This window comes from Canis lupus, chromosome 13, assembly GCF_048164855.1.
Source record: "Canis lupus baileyi chromosome 13, mCanLup2.hap1, whole genome shotgun sequence".
NCBI lineage: Eukaryota > Metazoa > Chordata > Mammalia > Carnivora > Canidae > Canis > Canis lupus.
In genome coordinates, this window is record NC_132850.1 from 31,880,841 (window position 1) to 31,902,395 (window position 21,555).

Sequence of the window (21,555 nt, forward strand, 5' to 3'; positions counted from 1 at the left end):
AGATACAACCCAATTCTTTGAGGAATTGAGAGCAACTATCCTTATCTTAACAAATCTCTGTAAAACTAGAAATGCAACTCTATAGAGGCAATTCAAAGTTTGCCCATTTCTTTTTACCAATCCCCAAACCTCCCCTATTAGTCTTTAAAGGCTTGTAACTTTGCATTCCTCCTTGTGTCTCTGAGGTGTGAATGCTAAAGTACAAACTCCAGGGAAGTAATTCTTATCAGAAGAAAAACAAAAGGGGGAAAGGTCATTTAAAACTTAGCTTTAGCCATCTGAGTAGGTTGCCTTAACTTATTCCATCTACCAGAACACTTAGGTCCAACTTTTATACATGAGTAAAGTGGAAACCACGAGGTCTCTGTTTATGTCTATATTTAAGCATGTCTGTATGTGTGTTGTATACATGTATTTTCATGTTGTATATATGTAGCATTTTCTACCTTCAGTAGTATTACAATTAATTTGTAGAAGTTCTACTTAATGGACTCAAATGTGAATTAAGTGTTCTTAGAAATTCTCAAAAATGTATAGAAAGTAACTCAAATGTTTTTCAGGTTCGAATGATTTGGGATAATCTGTGGCAAATAAAAGCTAGCTAAGCTTAAGCGTGGTTCCACTACAACAGGCACATCTTCAGAGTTACCAGCATTAAATGTAGAGATACAACTTCTACCAGTTTTACTAATCAAATAAATTCATGTTATATCTGATATAAAAGTTGTCAACATGAGTAATAGCTTGGAAAAAATGGTTGACTTTGTCTAATGTCTCATGAAGCTTTTGTGGGTGATCTAAACATAACTGTTAAGAATGAATAAACTAAATAGATGTAAGCAGGATAAAAAGGTTTTTAAGTGAACTTTTCAAATAATTTCCCCCTATTTTTTGGTAACCTGAAACCTTAAAGTTTTGTTAAAGTAAGTGATGAGTTAAGCTAAATTCATTAAAGATACAGATCATTTCCAAATAAGATAAAACACTGAAACATATATTACTGAACATAATATTTTGCTTCATTTTACAGAATTAAAGATAGGAGTCTAATAAACATGTTTAGCTATGCTTAAAAATACTCTGAAACAAATGTTTCTAACAATCATAAAAAAGTGTAAGCCTGCCAATTCACAGAATGGTAATGTAAAGGGCAGTTCACAACTGTTTACTTCTTATTTAGGTTGCTAAGGGTTAAGAATTCTAATTAATATGTGTGCTTAAAGCTACTAGAAATAATAAAGGAAACACCTCCAGATGAAAACAAAATTTGGATGTGGGCTTTTGGTAAAGAAGGTATAAAGAAATAGACCTGCACTTTTGTCAAGGGAAAATTTGTTATAAAGTGAGGCTGGTTATTTAAAAAGAGAAAAGAGGTGGTTATTTGAAAAGAGGAAAAGTATAAAATCTGAATGTAAAAAAGTTGTAGGTTTTTGGAAAAGGAATCTTTGAATGGAGATTTTGATGTGTAGTCAAGCTGGTTAAGATTAAAGTAAATTAATTTAAAATCAGTTTTAGGGTGGCTCAGTTGGTTAAGCATCTGCCTTCAGCTCAAGTCATGATCTAACAGTCCTAAGATAGAGCCCCACATGGGGTTCTCTGCTCAGCAGATAGTCTATTTCTCCCCTCACTCCCTCTCTATGCTCCCTCATCTCTCTCAAATAAATAAAATCTTAAAAAAAAAAAAAAGGTTTAGTATGGGGCACCTAGGTGGCTCAGTGAGTTAAGCATCTGACTTTGACACACAGGTCATGACCGCAGGGTCCTGGGATTGAGGCCTACATGTCATCACCTTCCCCCCACCCCAATTCATCACAGAATCTGCTTATCTCTCTCCCTCTGCTCCTCCCCTCCGCTTGTGCTGGCTCTCTCTCAAATCTTTTTTTTTTAAATGAGCTTTATTATCAAAAGTACAGCGGTATAAAATTAGAATTTTTTTTCTGATAAAAGAACAATGTTTTCTTACATTATTGATCTGCTCTTAATAAGATATTGTAAAAAAAAAAAAAAAAGTTTTTCTTTACTTTTAATGTAATCTGCCTAGAAAAAAAAATGACTGTGTTTTGCCCTCATCGGGTCTTCGATTAAATCAGCTAAGGCTTTTTTTTTTTTTTTTTTTAAGATTTATTTATTCATGAGAGAGAGACACAGGAAGAGAGACAGAGACATAGGCAAAGGAAGAAGCAGGCTCCCCAAGGGGAACCCAGTGCGGGACTCCATCCTGGGACTCTGGGATCATCCCCTGAACTGAAGGCAAAAGCTCAATGCTAAGCCACCCAGGCATCCTGAAGCTAAGGCTTTTTACAACTATTTACCCTTTCTGTATTTTCCTGCAAAGTCTTTGTCACTCTGGTTAAATCAATACCTAAGTATTGTTTCAGAGTGACCTATCAACCTAAGTGTTCAAACCTTTCGATATCTTTGACAAACTTCCCAAAAATCAATTCTAAAAGAAGTATGTTGGCCACTTTGCACTAACTTTTTTACAAAGGGCCCCTGGAATATATCAAAGGATTTGTTCTCCTTATAAAGAGGGAGATGTGGGATACCTGGGTGGCACAGCGGTTTAGCACCTGCCTTTGGCCCAGGGAGCGATCCTGGAGACCCGGGATCAAATCCCACGTCGGGCTCCCGGTGCATGGAGCCTGCTTCTCCCTCTGCCTATGTCTCTGCCTCTCTCTCTCTCTGTGACTATCCTAAATAAATAAAAATTTTAAAAAAATTTTTTAAAAAAGAGGGAGATGTGAAACTAATTAGACTTATTTGGTATGTTAAATTATATGGGAAGTATTGTCAAATAGGTGATGTTAAAGCTTCTTAGAATATATTTGTGTGGAAATATGTTATTAATGTAAGCAAAAATAACATGAAATGTCTAAAGACCTCATATGTCCTTATATCACGTCAACACTTAAAATTCTAGCTACTACCTTAAAGCGTATGTCACAAAAATAACCAAATTTCCTTGTCGATTGCCTTATAATGAACCCCCAACAGGTCGTTAGCCATGGCCATTTTTAAATCTTTTAGTCATTTACAGACATTTACTGTTCTACTCTGAGGCTTTTACAAGTGTTCCTGCAACAGTACTTCACCTTCAAAGAGATTCAGAAAGGGAAAGTTCTCTGATAAGTTTATGATAATAAAACTGAACTGGGTAAGAATTTTCAGAACTTCTCAGAATTCTGAATTTTCAGAATTCAGTGGCAAACTGAATTCAAGCAGAACAAGAATTAAAAACATGAGACTGAATGAACTGACGATGATGATCATAATTTTTATGACTTCTTGTTTAAAACATTATTGGTTCTCTAATGTTTTCCTTCTTCGAATTTTAGGAAATCTTTTCTCTCTTAAGCTATCAACAATTTGGTAATGTGCATCTTTGTCAATAAATATAAAATACCTGCTTTTTTTCTCTCCAAATTATCCCTCCAGAATTCGGAAACTCTTAGTTGAGTATTTTTATCTTCATGCCAACTATCTGCATAAATTCAGTAAGAATCTGTTCTCCTTGTATCAGGACTGAAAAACATTGGTCATATTACCAAAGCTTTGACTGGAACATCATATTCGAGAAATATGCATAGATTCAGATAAAGTCAGAGAGTTTTAGGAACGAAGTTTGACTTTAGAGAGCCAATAAAGTTCTTTGAAAGAAAAGTCAATCTGGTACTTTGCTTACAAAATTCCAGCAAAGTCATCTTAAAAAGAGCTTAGATGGCTAATCACTATTTTTGCTGCACTAATGTAAATAATCAGGCAAAGTTTAATGCAAAGAAATAGTTTTATTATAAAAAGGGGGTACTTGCACAGAGAAGAAATTATGTTTACTTTTTTGTCTATATTAAATTCTAATCCTGTTAATTGTCATTGAGTTTCTTTTACATACTTGTAAAATGGACTGGATTCCGAATTCTAGTTTCTTCAAAAACCTGGATACAACTTTCCAAAGTAACATTTCCAATTTTCTCTCACACTTTTGATTTGCAATCAGAGTATGAACAAAGACTGTCCATGAATATACGTGGAAGAGACTATATTATACCAGGTCCTCCTCACTACCCAGATAGCGGCCAAACTCCAGAGAGTTAAACCTTGAATATGTATCTCACAAATGAAGAAGGTTCTATCTGATCCCACACAGACACTGGAGACCTCTAAATCAAACTGATTAGAAAAAGAAGTAGCTAGGGGATTCCTGGGTGGTTCAGTGGTTTAGTGCCTGCCTTCGGCCCAGAGCATGACCCTGGAGACCCAGGATGGAGTCCCACATCAGGCTCCCTGCGTGGAGCCTGCTTCTCCCTTTGCCTGAGTCTCTGCCTCTCTCTCTCTATCACAAATAAATAAATAAATCTTTAAAAAAAAAAAAAAAAGGAAAGAAAAAGAAGTAGCTGACATAAAAAGGTTGACCACTTACTCCCCTGATGCCGAAGAATCAAGACTTCAAACTTTCATCTATTTCTCCAAGGCCACTGCTAAGGAAGGGTTCACCTTTCACACTGTTGGATTTATCGTGAAAAACTCTTCACTATTAATCATTATCAACTATGATGCCACCTTCATGAGAGTGGTCTGTGCTGGTTATCATTCTCTCTGGGCCTATAAATGCTTCAATAACTGGTGCATAGCAAGGTGAAGTCCTCTTAAGTTATCTGACCACACTCCTAATTTTCCACAAACCAACCAAGGCACCATCTTTGATCAAATTCCCAGTATTTACACCATCAAGTTAGAAGGACCTAGCAGGAGGCTTTCAGGATTCAGGATTCAGAATTCAGAATTCATTTCCTTTAGCAAGGCCATAGTTGCCTGGTTAGGAGTAAATGTAAACAATATGATTAGAAATCTCTCTGTAACTCTTGGAGATATTGCAGAATCAGTAGCCAAGAAAATAGCTTCTCAGAACAGAACCTTAAGAGTCTCTGGATAAAGTTGATAATAGGACAGTCTTTGATTATCTTTTAGCTGAGCAAGGAGGGGTCTGCTCTGTGGCCAATACCACCTGCTGCACCTGGATTATCACTTCTGGGGAAGTTAAAACTCAGTTACATAAGATCATTGAGCAACCCACTTGGCTTAAAAAGCAAGATGACCAGCCAACCTGGAATTTCCTAGTCAGCACTAGGAGATTTGGTGGCGACAGCAGGACCAAAGGAGATTTCCAAGCTCTGGCGACAATGAGAAATATATGAGACAATGACAAATGAGAACTTTCTGAGTTCAGTCTTTCCTGCTATTTCTGAAGGCCATGAAAATAATGTGGCAAAAAGAATGCTAGCACAAGTCTTTGAGATGATCCAATGTTTACAAACTTGACAAGATATGAATTTATGAATGGGAAATGCCTGAGAGCCTCTCCTTCTATCTTCCCCGTTACTCAAACGTGGCCTCCATGGTTTCCATTTGCTACTGAAGTCCCCACTCGCCCATCCCTATATGGGACACGACTCCTGGGAAAGATCCTTCCAAGCACCAAAAGACACAAATAGACAAAAATACTGCAATCAAAAAGAACAACTTGATACTTAATCAGCGATGCTTTCTGAGAAAGATCTTAATCAAATGCGGGAAACATGAAAATGAATCAAGGAAATCTAATTTAAAATGTCGTCCGGAAGCCATGAAGGGAGAGTTCTCATGCACGTAGCACTCTTCTCAACTTACATGACCAGCAGGAAGGAGGAAGATTTCCACATGCCTCAGTAACAACAAACTGTCCACCACTTCGAGCCAGTGAGAAACCACCACAACCTCGAACTCCTGTTCTTCTCTGAAGAAGTTATGTTTAAAACAATCCTTCTCAATTTTCTCCCAGAACTTAATAACGCTACCCTCCCCTACTCTGCCTCCTCAGACTTGTCCGATGGTTTGCTATAGTTTGTTTTTTCTGAGTTGCAATTCCCCTGCTACTCTCAAATAGACTTATCTTTGTTTAACTAAATTACCATTTATTTAAAAGGTTGGCAGTCTCCGAATTATGTGCTTTTGGGGTCTGGATTCACCATTGTGCTAAGTAAGGGGGGAAATAGGCAGGGAGCCTATTTTCATTCTATGAATAGATAATGGCTCAAGAGTATTGTCTATAATATTTGAAAAAGACATAAAATTCAAAATTTTATCAATAGCTTGACGTTTTCTAAGAAAACGTAGCACAACTGCTGTGACTAATAAAATAATGTCTCAATTTGGGAAATGAAGAGGGGAAAATACTGGAATGTTGGAAGGAGAGCTCAACTGAAAATCATGGCTACTACACAGCAAATACTACAGCCTTATCCAGTTCCGTACATATGTCTGCGTGTGTGTGTGTGTGTGTGTGTGTGTGTGAGAGAGAGAGAGAGAGAGAAAGAGAGAGGTGGTGGTAGCAGCCACTCTGACTTCCCTCAATGAAGGCTTCAGGAAAACTTATAGACCTAGAAAGCATGTGAAAATTTATATTTATGTGCATTCTTATTGGGAAAAAAACTATAGTCTCAATTTCAAAGGAGATTCCCCCCACACCCCAATTTATGAACCATTGGTCTAAAGTCAAACTTTCACATTCATTTCCATGGCTCAGGAGCTGTGATGGGCACTAAGTAAGCATACAAAGGGAAATGAGTCAGTGTGCCTTTCTCTGGCCCTTGCCCTCAAGAAACTCATAGTTTAGTGGGGCAAGCTGACAAGTAACCAGTTAATCATGGCTCGGTGTGCTAAGTATTATGATGGGGGTGATGAGATATTATGAGAATATACAAATGGAACTGGAATCCAAAATTTGGGAGATGGGAGTAGATGAGGAAATTCTAAGGTATCTAACTTGAGATCTTAAGAATGATTATGAGATAGGGTGCCTGGTTGGCTCAGTTGGTAGAGCATGAGACTCGATTTCACGGTCATGAGTTCAAGCCCCACACTGGGTGCAGAGCTACTTAAAAAAATTATAATAAATAAAAATAAGTAAGTGGAGCACCAAGAACCCCACTCGGCTACTCTGCACCTTTGTTCCTAATTTTAAAAAAGTGATTAAGAGATACAGAGTCATAGGAAGGATGAAGTACAGTACCTTAGATGAAGAGATAATAAGAGACTCAAAACAAGAGTGACCTTGGCACAATCATATTTAAGAAAACTGAAAATCCTGCTATGCCTCAAACACTGAAGAGAAGAGTGGGAAAGAAACAAGAGATGCAAGCAGGGATGAGATCCCCAGAAGATTTGTTAACCTAAGTGAGAGGTCAGAATTTCATTTTAAGGCTAATGATAAACCACTGCCAGCTTTAAGTAGGAAAGTGACAGGCAACATACAGGGAGATAGGGAAAAACAGGACAGTTTAAAAGGGAACATACAGGTGGCTTGGCGGGCTCAGTCAGAAGAGTATGCAACTCTTGATCTTGGGGTCATGAGTTTGAACCCCACTTTGAGTGTAGAGATTACTAAAATAAACTTAAAAAAAATAAAAAGGAAATGGGGGCACCTGGGTGATTCAGTGGTTGAGCATCTGCCTTTGGCTCAGGTCATGATCCTGGGGGTCCTGGGATCGAGTCCTACATCAGGCTCCCCACGGGGAACCTGCTTCTCCCTCTGCCTCTCTCTGTCTCTCTCATGAATAAATAAGATCTTTAAAAATAAATAAATAAATAAATAATAATAAAATAAAAAGGAAATATATCTATTGTATTTAAAAAACAAACTAAAAACTCTAAGGTACAGTGCTCCTGGGTGGCTCAGTGGTTGAGCGTCTGTCTCCGGCTCAGGGCATGATCCCAGGGTCCTGGGATCAAGTCCCACATCAGGTTCCCTGGGGGAGCCTGATTCTCCCTCTGCCTATGTCTCTGCCTCTGTGTGTCTCTCATGAGTAAATAAATAAAATTTGAAAAAAAAAAAAAAAAAGGAAAAAACTCTAAATGCTATGCTACTTCAGACTCTATCATCAGGTACAAGTTTAAGAAATAATATGTAAACAACAAAGTTAGAAGAAGTAGTGTTGCAACTATCTTCAAAAATTTTATAAGCAATGAAAACTAGTAACCTGAACAGGTATTAAATTAAGTGTATAATTCTCTATTACAGCAGCAATAAATCTCTAGGACAAGGTCATGCAGGATTCTCAATAGAAGACTCTCGTTGGTAACTCTATACAAATATTAAAATATACATGGCTGCATATCATTGCGATGGGATTCCTTGCTGAGTGCCTGAAAGCGCTGTGCCAATTTGTATAACCAAGCATACCCATCCGGGTATCAGAGGATTCTTGTGGTAGGCTATAAGTCAACAATGATTCATGCCAGGCAAAGGGCTGACTTTTTTTTTTTTTTTAACACAGTTAAAATTTATTTCCATGTGTGAATGTTAGTTTTATTATATTACATCATGAAGACCTGGTTAAAGCACACCATTACTAACAGTGTTACTTCAAGGAGTGCAAATATAAACTGCCATCTGAAACATTATGGAGACATTAGTCAGCCAGGGACAATTACTGTTAACTTTACCCTGTTTCCTACTACATAACTCTTTTGTTTCTTTCTACCAGTTTCCTTTTCTTATTCCCTTTGCTTTTTTTCCTCTTACACCTAATTTTAGCAACTACCACTTAAAAGCCTAGAGTCTTACTTATTTTCCTGCCCCTTTACAAGACCATGAAGCCATCCACACTCTTACAGAGAATATCACTCGGTACCTGTCTTCAATTGGCATGCATTCGTTGTCATTCTTTATTTCGTGGATTACTACTGAATGATAAACAGGACAGTATAGAGATATGCATTCTAGAAATCTCATTATTAGACAGTCTTTTCTACCACCCAATATAAAATATAGATACCGACCAAAAGCTAGTTTAAAAATAAAAGGATCAAGAAATAGGATTTATGCTAGGAATGAATAAGGAAGTCAATATAGGAAAACAATGAAGGAAAAAAAAAAAAAAAAGGAAAACAATGAAGATAATGGGGGGGAAAAACCACAGGGATAATTGCATACATTTAGGATGTTGCAAGTAAGTAATTCTGTCGTAAAAGTATACTTTCAGATTCTGAGGATTCTAAGATAGGTGCTTGCTCTAATAGATAAAGATGAAACATGAAATGATAAGTCTTGATTTCAGTTAACCTCAAAATTTATACTTCCAATTCTTTTAAGAGTAAAAGATGGAAAAGTTTTTAATATGAAAATCATATCTGGCTCAAAATACTTCTATTGATCAGGAGATATAAAGTAGCCTTCAAATCCAGTTAAAGGGCTACTCTGCTGGAAGACAAGCAGTGAATTAGCAGGCCAAATGGGGAAGCTCACAAATACCATTTCCAGAACAGGGCATATTTTATCTTCTATTTCACTTTTATTTTTTTAAAGATTTTATTTATTTATTCATGATAGACAGGGAGAGAGAGGCAGAGACACAGGCAGAGGGAGAAGCAGGCTCCATGGGCGCTAAACTGCTGAGCCACCCAGGGATCCCCAAGGGCATGTTTTAAAAAGACTAATAGATCATTTCTTTTCACCATGAAATTCCTGCCAACAAGCAATACTATCTGTGAAGACAGAACACAGGTACCTCTCTTTCCATATTCTCAGTTGCATGAACTGAACTTTTGTTAACAGGCAGTGCAACATGGGGGTTAAAAGCATGTTCTCTGTAGCTAGAATGTGAAGGTTTGAATCCCTACTCAGGCACTTAAGAGCTGTGAGACTCTGGGTAAGCCGATTAACCTTTTTGTGTTGTGGATTCCTTGGCTGCAAAAAAGGGGAAGGTTGTTGTGAGGATAAAAGGAGTTAACATTTGTAAGTGCCAGCAACAACAAATCTGGATATGGATACAAGCTTCCTCAAGATTATGCCACCTTAGAAAAATTAATTGCCTACCATTAAAACAATTAAGAATTCAAATACAATTATATATATAAGCAAGTTAAAGAATTTTTAATGTGATTTTAAAAACTGTAACAATTTTGGAAATAACTTTTTGTTATTATTTTAAATTTTATCAGAAGTAGTATGGCATGGCATGAGATGTTCCAAAAAAAAAAAAAAAAAAAAAAACTAAAACATTTTTGGGGGCACCAAGCTTGCTTAGTCAGAAGAGAATGTGACTATTGATCGTGGGGTTGTAGGTTCAAGCCCCACATTGGGTGGAGATTACTTAAAAACAAATAAACTTAAAACAAAAAAGGAAAGAAAGTCATTTCTGCATAATTTCTCTGGAACTCGCTTTGGAATATGTACTAATATACTTTAACTTTTAACAGTAATGATTTCCCATCCTTACTAAAATCACCATTCATCATCATGTATCCTCCTCCCTCCTTTGCAATTTGCAAAAGCCTTTCTGAAACCTCCTAACCGTAATTTTCTATTCAACATGATGAATGTATAAAAGGTCATCTATCTCAAACCATTTCAAAGACCATAATGCAATGAAGTTATAATGACTTTTTCTTTTCTCAAAAAGAAACTTACTGCAAATTGAGAATTATGAAACCAAAGACTTCTTTGAACACAGGGAAATTGAACATAATTCTGAGGCTGAAAATTAGTTTTAATCAAAGGAAATGTCTGCTAGGTATAAAAAAAATGGCATCTAATTTACTCCATTTGCTTTAGGACCTTCTGAACTCATTATTAAAGTTTAGGTTAAAAACAACTTGGTGATCCACTGGCTGTGACAACTATTTCAAACTACCTTATAAAATGAAGGATAAGTGAGCAGGGTTTAATTTCCACTGAATCCCCGGGGGGCTACCTAGCTTGGCTCCATCTTCTATAGTTCCAGTGGAAAAGCAATCTTGTTATTGTAAACAAGCAGCAACAATATGTACAACAATACAAAATACTTCCTCCCACCAACCTAAAATATAAGTATTAATTTGTAATATTATTTCCTGATCTAAAGTTACTTTAATTGAACCAATCTGATAGCTAATCCATTTTAATATCACTAAAATTATGACATAATCATATACTAACCAAGACAATATACACAGGTTTATGGTTTATTCATGAGCCAAATTTATAATACTCTCCATAACAAAGAACTAAAAACAAACATAACACAACCTACCTTCATTGGGAGATGTTTTCAACCTGCTGCAAATTCCAGAGACGTCTCCATAGCTTTCTTGTATTTTTCGTAATGCATCTGTAGACCTGAGCTCCATGAGAGCCCGCAGCTCTGCGAGCGTGATTCCAAAGTCTCCGTCATGATTAGCTTCCTTCAAAGAGTTTTTTACTCCACTATATGCAAGTGAGTTGTTTGCCATGTCGCCCATTACAAGTATAATTTATTAAGAGGAAAATGTTTCCCAAAGACTCTAATTTTCACTTGATGTATTTCCAAGATGAAAATCTTTTAAATATGAAATTCTTTCTTAAACCAAACACTCATTGTATGACTTTGTAGAGCAGCATCAACAGCATTTCCCAGAGAAGTATCTTGACCTTTGGCCCATGACTAGTTTCTTCGGATCAATCATGAGATGTACACATCTGTAAGAAAATATTTAAAAGTTAGTAAAATCCCTCTCATAGTATTATGCATGCAAGCATATTTTCTAAGTATCATCTGGTAGCTAATCAAAGTACATCACTTAACTATAAAAATATTTTTAACTGTAGTCTCATGCCTTAGTGTTTTGCATGACAAAAGATCAAAGTATAACTCCTAAATAAAATTGTATTTCAAGATGTTACATCTTACCATTATTAAATGAAACAGCATTTCACATGACTGAATTTTATGTTCCATTCAGTGTCACTGTTATTAATAGTTATCACTCAGCACTTACATTCCAAGCACTATTTCTTTAAATTCATTCTCATTTAATCATCACAATGTAATCCCATGAGATGTTATTACTCCTTACTCTACTGAGAATAAGCTTTAGAGAAAGTGAGGAGTTTCTGCAGAGCTTACAAGTGCCTTTTAAAAAAAAAAAGGATGAGCTGGGATGTCTCCAAACCCACGTTCCTTCTAATACATGGACCCTTGTCTCCAAACCTTTCATACAATATAGACCCTCAAAGGTCAAAAAACCACAATGAACAATATGCCTGCCTGCAATTCTCCTTGACCACCTGTAACACTAACCTCTTGGCTTTCTAAAACTATCTTCCACCATGATTTCTGTCCTGTATCACCTCAGATCTTCCCTAGACCAGCTATCCCAAGAAATTCTCTACCCCTTATCCCTCTTTATCATTACTCTCTCTTTGCTGGCCTTTAGTATTACCTAAAATTACCCTGTTCCCTTATTTGTCAGGTTTGCCCATTCGTATATCCTGGGAATCTAGAACCATGGCAGACATTTGGTATTTAACCAATAAATGGATGCATTAATTTAATTTTCCCTATAATTCTTTCAAGTTCTCTTTGTACTCTAAGTCACCTAAAGATGAGTGTTCAACTCGTCTCCATCTATGTCCTTTAATCCCCCCCAATGTTAACATGCCCAACACTGGATTCATCTTATTCCCTAAACAGGGAATTCCCTTCCTCAATCACCACTATTCTAATCACCTGGGCTTGAAACCATCAGTTATCTTTGATTCCATCCACTTTAGCTTCAGTCAGTTACTGAGTTAATTCTTCCTTTGAAAAGTTCCTTTTAGGCACCCATGTGGCTCAGTCAGTTGGGCGGTAGTAGTCTTCAGCCCAGATCCTGATCCTGTAGTCTGGGATCCAGGGAGTCTGCTACTCCCACGGCCTTTCACCCCACTCGTGCTCTCTCTCTCTCAAATAAAAAGTTAGATTTTAAAAAGTCCCTTTTATATAACCTGTCTTTCTGATCTTCCAATGCCTCCTCCACAAATTATAATCACTACCCCCCAATGTTCTTTCTCATTCTAATTTCTGCTTTATCCAAAGGTGTGCATTTTGCTGCTACATATAGTTTTTGAAACAGGCATCATGCCACTATACCTAAACTTAGAGGGTGAAAATACAGTCCTACTGCTCACACCTATTTATTAGCACTTAAGCCCAAACTCTACCTATTCAATCTCTCTTCTTCCCCAAATACCTCTCTCCCCCATATTTAATAAAATATTCAATGATTGGGAACTAGTAAAGAATACTGCCAAGTGCAATTAATCTTCATGTATTAAATTGTTATGAGGATTTTGCAAATCATGGTATGTGGTTCTCATACTTCAATATGCATCAAAATCACCTCCAGGGTTTAGATTCAGGAGGATTAGGATGTACTCCATCATTTACTTTTCTAACAAATTCCCAGGTGAGACATGGGCTATCAGTCCAGAGAGCACACTGTGAGAACCAGTGGATAGGAAAATGGGCTAAAAACTCCGAATTCATACCAGGTGGTTGAGGAAAAATTCCTTGCCTTGGGGTTAAATATGCACGGACGGATATGATAGCTACAGATTCCAGGAGACATTTTTTTTTTCATAGCCTTTTTCCTCCCACTTCACAAATCCTTCTTGCCTGCCCAATTATTACCAATTTTATTCATCTCCGAGGCAAAGTGGGTTCCCTCCTACTCACACATCAATTATTATAATAACCCAACTCCAAAGACTAGAGAGGGTGATTATTTGATTATCTCCTTGAGTTTCCACACTCAAAATTTGCTGGCATCTGAATATCACACCAACCTTAAAATAAGTTATTTGTTGAAGAGATAAAATAAGATTCCTAACTAAATCTGTGTGTTGAGGGCATGCATGTTATCAGTCTCTGGTTTCTTCCAAAAAGAGGACCTTCCTCAGTGGTAGCTTCCTATCCCATCAATTACCACTGAGGTAAAATAAGTTACCTGGCAGATTTTCCAAGAACTGACATATGTAATCTCTTCATCTTTGTGCCTTCTTTTGGGAGCCAGATTTCTGCAAAAACTCATACATTCTGGTCTGAGTTATTAGGGTAGGGGCAGATCCCCAGGTTAAAAAAAAACCTGCTACTGTTCAAAGCATCTGGGTGGGGTAAATAACTGATGTGTTTTAGGTTTGAGTGCAGAGCTTCATTTTTGTTGCACAAAAATCAAATCCTCCATTTCAGCTTCTGTCAATATTAAAACTAATATTTTTATTCTTCTCTGCCAATCGTTGTCTTTTCTCCAGACAGAATGCAAGCAGGAGAAATGGGTGTTCCTGGGTTCTCTTTTTCTCGACAATATGGATACAAAAATAGAGCTAGGATCTGAATTTCTATTTGTGACTCAAAAGCCATGCCTCTACTTTGTCTTCATGTTTTCCTGGGTTCAAAGAGAAACTGTCACAGGTCAAAAAACAGTCAAATAATACCAAATGTACCAATTTATATAATAAAGCAGACTTCAGACATTACAGTGGATATCTGTTATCTGCCAGTGCAGTAGCCTTTCCCCCACTTTTCAGGACTAGTCCCCACTTTTCCTTCAGGGATCTGCCCTTCCCTGACTCTCAATGTAGTCCCTATGAGGTTCCCTCCCACATCCAAACATTCGGGCCACGATGAACCCCGATTGAAGAATGAAGAATGCACGGCCACGATGAACCCGAGCTCCCCCCACCCCCCCCACCCCCCGCCCCCGGGTTGAATGAATGCGCGTATGACCCAACAGGGGCAAAGGGCAGGAAGGAGGCTTCTGCTGTGACTCTGGGGCAGAGACTTGCCTCTTCTTACTGAATTTAAATCTGAGATGTGGAAAGCCTCTGCGAATGGATCCAAAAGGGAAGGAGAGACAGAGGGAGGAAAGGAGAGGCAAGAAATGTGCCTGTCACTGCTGGATCACTTGAGCCTGCTGGTCAGTGTCAAGTCTGTCCTTTCTTTGATTTTCTTGGTAATTTATCAATAAATTCCCTTCTGGGGTTGAGGTTTCTACCACTTTGCAACAGCTTTTTAAGTACATGATTATCAATTATGTCCAGTTCTCCCACTGTTTAAAGAAAGAGAAATCAAAGCAAAAGCACCAAATGCAAACGAGCCACTTTCCAAAAGTGGACTAGTTGAATTTACAATTACGTACAAGTTATACAGCAGGCTGGTTCTGTATTTCTAGATTGTCTATAGCCTCTTTTACAAGTTTCCTTTCTACTTTCACCCCTCCATCCACTGAAGTAGCAAATTCACAAAAATGCTTAGGACTTTAAAAAAGTTTTGTTTTTTGTTTGTTTGTTACAAAATGACAATCAAGATGGGGACACACTATTTGGAACTGAGATATAACAGAAAGTAGAAGATCTGTTTTTGCTTCTTTGTGTTGCCTAACAGATTCTGATCTTCCATTTGAAAAGTTAAAGAAGAAACTACTATGAGGATGCAGAGGCCCCCAAAGCAGAGGCTGGGAGAGGGGGTATTTTAAAGAAAACACATTGCTACTCTATGGAGGCCTCCTGGTCTACAGAACTTATCCCTGAATCCCTAGATGGCATCTCTGGCCAAGCCACTACTAGTCTTTGGGGGATTACAAAAAAAAAGAAAGAGGTAGTTTAAGACTGGAGTTGGGCAAAAAGTTACATTCTTCAAAAAGGAGGGTAAAATGGATTTCAACTGACACATAAGCTTTACTATGAATGAGCAGGGCCCTTTGAAGAAGACCAAAAAAACCTGTGAGGTCCTACTAAGTAATGAGTGAAGCTCACAAGGAGACAGCTTTGTTAATGACAATTTCAAATCCTTCTTTCAAAAGAAACACTTGTAGATCATGAAATGATTATCTACACTCAACAATGATAACCACAAAAAGCTGCATTATCAGAAAAACTCAAAGAAATACAGGGCAATAGTTAAGTTATGGGATGAAATATGAAGCTGGATGAAACTGAGCACTCTAAAAATATTATATAGTAACATGAGATTCTTGCAGACAAGATACAAAATATATGCCTCCATAACTAAGTGTACTATAACAAAGAGGAACAACCTGCAAGACATTACTAGGTTCCTAATTCTTGACTTCTAAACCATTGTTGGTGATTTACAAACAGAGAAGTGATGTTTCTCTACTCCGCAGACAGCTTGAAGGTAAGTAAGCCAGCAAATGTTAGATGACAGAATTGGGATCCAGATAGGTAGGAATGAGAGGACACATGAATTGTTACAAAATACACTAACTTAATGTTAGTTAACATGATCTAAGTGCTTTCCACTGGGCCCCCGAAGAGAGTATGTTCTTAGGCAACAATGACAGGAGCCTAACACCTATAAAGATGGGTAACAGACTACTCTGCTTCACCTTGGACAAACACACCAGTAATACTGCCGGCTCATTCATAAAATACAGAAACAAATACAGTGCTCACCTCTTTAAATGTGTTAATATATGTAAAACTATTTGAACTTAGCTTGGCACACAGTTAATCATAAACATGTCAGCGATTTCTATTGTTAAGAATATTTGCAGACAATAATCCTGTTCTCAGATGAGGACTGCCCAGCCATTTCAGATAAGGAATGTTTAAAAAAACTAAGATTTCCGGACGCCTGAGTGGCTCAGCGGTTGGGCTCCTGCCTTCAGTTCAGGGCTTACAGCATGATTCTGGGGTCAGGGATCCAATCCCAAGTTGGGCTCCCAGTAAGGAGCCTGATTCTCCCTCTGCCTATGTCTCTGCCTCTCTCTCTATGTGTCTCTCATGAATAAATAAATTTTTAAAACTTAAATAAAGATTTCTAAACCTAGAGGAAAAGAGGATTCTGATGATAGTCTAATATAAAAGAAGCTCTGCTATACAGATAAAACATGATGACTTAATCTAGCAAAAAGATGGATAAATGAATGAAAGGTACCAACTTTTATTTGTATTACACATAACAGGCCCACTAGGCTCTGCATTGGTCTGGTATGAACACCATGAACTGCATACTGTAAAAGAGTTAATAATAAAGAGAATGTTAGGAGTCAGGAAACCAGTACATTGAAGAAATAGAGAAAATTTAGTCCAGGGGAGGAATGTGATAGCAAACTTCAAACATTTGAAGTTTTATAGTGTAGAAAAGGGACCAGATGTATTCATGGCCTCTTGAAGACAGAAATAGAATGAAATGAAATGAAGAAAGCTACAGAGAGGTAGTTTTTGGCTACCAACGTCAAACTCTATAACAAGTCATCAAAAATTGGAATAGGTCTGTAACAGTTAATTTTAAGGAAACAAGACTGGTCACAGGGTACTCAGATACCTGGTTAAACATTATTTCTGTGTGTACCTGGGAGGGTGTTTCTGAAAGAGATTAGCATTTGAATAGGTAGACTAGTAAAGCAGACTGCCTTCCCAGGGTGGGTGGGCTTTGCCCAATCCATACGGGGTCTGAACAGAACAAAATAGGAATGGGAATTCATATCAAGGCGGGCCCACAGAATGAAAATGAGACCACTGGCTTTCTAGCGTCTTTAGTTTGCAAAAGGCAGATAGTGGGACCGCTCAGCCTCCATAAATGTCTGAGAAAACTCCTCATAATAAAGCAAGCACTGTTTGTATATATTTCTGATTGGTTCTGGTTCTCTGGAGAACCCTGACTACTAAAGGGCCCCTGGGTTAAGTGAGAACTCCCTAGCCTTGGAGCTGACCAAGCAAGATACTAAAAGAATTATATGGAAGGATGCTCAATACCTGGAAACAACCCGTACCCTTTGTGTGACAACTCTAATCTTTAAAAATCCATTCTTAATTTAGAAGGTAACTCCACAGGCTAATGCAGTAAGCATGCTTTATACATATACACAACTGACGTCCTGTTCTGCACTCCATTCACCATGGATTCCATTTATCTTTTAAAAATAAAGACTCCTTTTAGGCAGGATTACTTCAAACACAACAAACCCCAGGGGAAAAAATATTTCTTGTGTGTAAAGTATGAAAGATACCATCTAATTTGAAGATCTGCTAATTGCAGTCATAAGTTTAAGGAAAGTCATGTGGATTAATTTCAAGCCTAAATTTAAACAAATTAGTTATAAATCAAAAGTAATGTGTTAGAAGCCAATCCTTTCGCTTAAACTTTCATTAATCTAAAATTTTTTTATATTTTATTTATTTATTTATTTATGATAGTCATAGAGAGAGAGAGAGAGAGAGAGAGAGAGAGAGAAGCAGAGACACAGGCAGAGGGAGCCTGACGTGGGATTCGATCCCGGGTCTCCAGGATCGCACCCTGGGCCAAAGGCAGGCGCCCAACCGCTGCGCCACCCAGGGATCCCAATCTAAAATATTTTTAAAAGATTGTATTTATTATTTACTTGACAGAGGGGGGGGGGGAGTGAATGCGCACAAGTAGACAGAGTGGTAGGGAGAGGGAGAAGCAGGCCCCCAGGCTGAGCAGAGAGCCCTAGAGGGAGCTCAATCCCAGGACCTGGGATCATGACCTGAGCCAAAGGCAGATGCTTAACCTACTGAGCCACCCAGGCTCCCTTAAAATATCCTTTGAATCAACTAGCTACAGGTCCACAAGTAAGCTTAATTGTTTTCAAATCCTTCCCAATGCAGAATGAAGTTTCAAAACATGAAAAAGTTGTAGTACTAAATCTTACTCTTCAATTTTCTAAACTTACATATTTTGTATTTGTAATTACTTCAGAATATGAAGTTAATTTTTATTTCATATATTCTTTCAAAAATTTTTGAACAGTTTTCTTAAGGTATCCACACTGAAAGAGCTCAACAAAATGTCTGGGTTTTCATTTGATATACTACAATAACTTCAGCATGAACTCAAATTTCTATTTACTAACTCTAATAGGTCTCAATACATTTTTAAAAATTAATATTTACAAAGGTTCTTAACTGATTTTATAGGAACACAAATTATGGATCTGAGGTTAAAAAAAAGCTAAAGACGTTATTTTTTTTTCACTTAATAAGAGAATTGTTTAAGCTTCTAAGTCAAATACTGATCATAAACAAGTCTTAAAGCCAACATTCTGTTAAAAAATGGTTACAAAGGAAGAACCATAGAATTTAATGGCCAAAAGTGATGTTGATCAAATCCAATTGCTCATTTTATAGCCACTGAAACCAAACACACATAATCATCTACTTCCAAAAAGAATAAAGATACTTTTAATAAAAGAGAGCAAATAAATACTCCCCAGAATCACTAAAAATAGGAGTAAAAAAACAAAACTTAAGTCAAGGGGTAAATCATCACAATATACAGGCTGTAAAGAGGCCACTACCACCTAAATAGCTGGCATTGTACTTCAAAGTGGATCGCCACACCCTAGTTGTTAGGCACAACATCTGACTGACAAAAAGCTAAAAACTTGCTTTTGACTGCAACCTTTCAAAAAAAGAACACTCAATCTCCATTTTCTTAGTTTCTTTTAGCATAAAGATTAATCCAATTTCTTTTGCAGACAAGTAGTTGTGAGGAGAGGGATAACTAAGCTTTTATAGCTGTTTCTCACTGTGGCTGATTAGCATTTTATTGTCAGCACTATCTTAAATGAAGAAATCTAGCCCAGCACACCCTGCCCCACCCCACCCCATTAGATAATAGCAGTGACCTTCAGACCTCAGGCAGGACAACCTAAAACTCACCACCTTAAATGTCCCTGCAAGGTTCAGCAGTATTAACTACTATAGAAGTAAGCCTAAATTTAGGCCCACTAAACTTAAATTTATTTAAACGCAAAAACCAATGCCTTATTCATCTTTGATCTCCATATCTTACCATGATCATTCAAAATATAGACACTTTCTACAGAAAAAAAAAATTACCCTGATTCACACCCTACAAATGTAAAGTCTTCCAACAATTAAAACAATTTTTAATAGAAGTGATAAAAATGTACTGTAACCTACTAAATATAAAAGCAATGATGTGTAATATCAGATTAATGGCAGAAAGAAGGGATGGCCTACCATCAAGAGGCTGCATATCAAAGAGAAGATACCTCAAGATCATGGAGTCATGTTTCTTTTACAAAATTTTGTTATGCTCAAGTTATATCATTAAAGCACTCCAAAGAACCAAGGGATAACTCAATTTTAACATTCTTAACTCACTTTTTTATTTTTTAAGAGGCTTAAAGAAAGCATACACACTGCACAAAGGAACATAAAGACTATAAAGCCTGTTGAGAAAAGTAATTTATATCAGGTGAATAAAGAATGATACATAAACAGGATTAAATTCACCAAACATGATTTCGGTTTTATAGAACTGATAACACACAGAAAATAAACATTGTCTACAATGTCTGATTTATTAGTCTCACAGGATTCATAAATACCGTCGCTATGTCTGAGATGACTAAAATTAGTCTCACTCCCCTCAGTAAATTACTTACCATCTACCCAGAATCTTCAAGAGGCAGAGACTAAGTACACCACTTGAAGGGCAAGCTACAGCTGCTGCCAGTGATAAATTCAGCACCATCACTTTGGCAAATCTCTCAGGGTGGGCAACAAGTAGATTAGAATAGTGGAGGCACTAATTTGTTCCTCTATTATAGCTTTTATTGCACAGCAGCAATGATTTGTTTACCTCTCTTGTCTTCCCCAATGAACTGTGAACTCAAGGCAGGATTTGTGGTATTTTAATTTTAACCCCTCACACTGTATGGAATACAGTAGGTGCTTAGTGTCTATATTTGATCCTGAAGCTAAAAATCAATTTGAAAAACAGGTTTTATAACAGTAAGCAAGGACAATTTAAATAGAGCAAAACAAAACCTCATAACCCTATGTTTAAAATAATATGCTATGTACGCAGGATTAGTCAAAAGAAAGTCACAGTATTTGAGGAATTTCCAAACCACCTTGATATGTAACACATACAAAAGGTAACTTTTCTTTTCAATCCTTTCAGACAATATTAGTTAAACGTATTTAAGATTTTTCAAATGAGCTATATACAATGACTGCTACGGAGCAATGGCTTTTAACCAGGGTCTTAGATCCTTGAAGCTATGAAAAGTAATAATGCTGAGTTTCAATATTTCAGAAAGGCTGGAGTAAATGATACAGTTGCTTGAGAAATAGTTTGCTAGGATTACACTAAATTAAAGCTATACCAAATCAATACGGTAATAAGGTTAACAATTACATATAAATAATACATAAAAATCTTACCTAGTTAGGGCCACTGGATAAGACTCAGAATCTACCATCTTTTCTGAAATTTACTATTTCTACTTCATCTTCAACTCAAAGATCAACCCACTTCACTCTAGCTTCTTCCGTGCTGCAACTGAAACTACTCTTCAAGGTGACCACTGACTGGTCTTGTTCTAAATCGAAGGGACAAATGTAGTCCTTCTTATCTAACCTACTGACCTTTGCCACTGCTAACCACTCCCTCGCTCTTGAAATGTCCTGCTGCCTTAATTTCTCCGATGCTCCATTTTTGTTCCCACCACGCTGCCATCTCTGGCCGCTTGTTTTCATTTTCCACTGCTTGTTCCTATTCTTGAACAACTGTCAAGGGAGTGGGGGGGGGGGGGCGGCGGTGGCACTGTAAGCCTGACCATAATTGTTTTCATCTGTTTTTAGTGTGCGCATGAGATCAGTTTATAGATAATAGTTAAAATTTATTTGCATGTGCATTTAGAAGTTTTATTTTTTCTGTCTCATATTTTAGAATTTCACAATTAAAATGGTAAAACCGCACTATAGCCGTCTGGCTCAGTACAAGT

The 21,555-nt window shown here is 37.3% G+C and overlaps 1 protein-coding gene across 5 annotated transcripts in view; it reads right to left on the reverse strand.

The window, feature by feature from the left end:
• The window catches only part of ATP2B1 (ATPase plasma membrane Ca2+ transporting 1), a 128,474-nt gene that overhangs the window by 57,945 nt on the left and 48,974 nt on the right, over window positions 1–21,555 (reverse strand). For all 5 annotated transcript variants that reach the window (XR_012005785.1, XM_072773034.1, XM_072773032.1 and 2 more), the window contains exon 2: window positions 11,046–11,470. Coding sequence is in view for 4 of the 5 variants with exons in the window: in XM_072773034.1 (XP_072629135.1) it covers window positions 11,046–11,253 (208 nt within the window). In the remaining variant the exon portion in view is untranslated. The remainder of the gene's footprint in view (window positions 1–11,045; window positions 11,471–21,555) is intronic.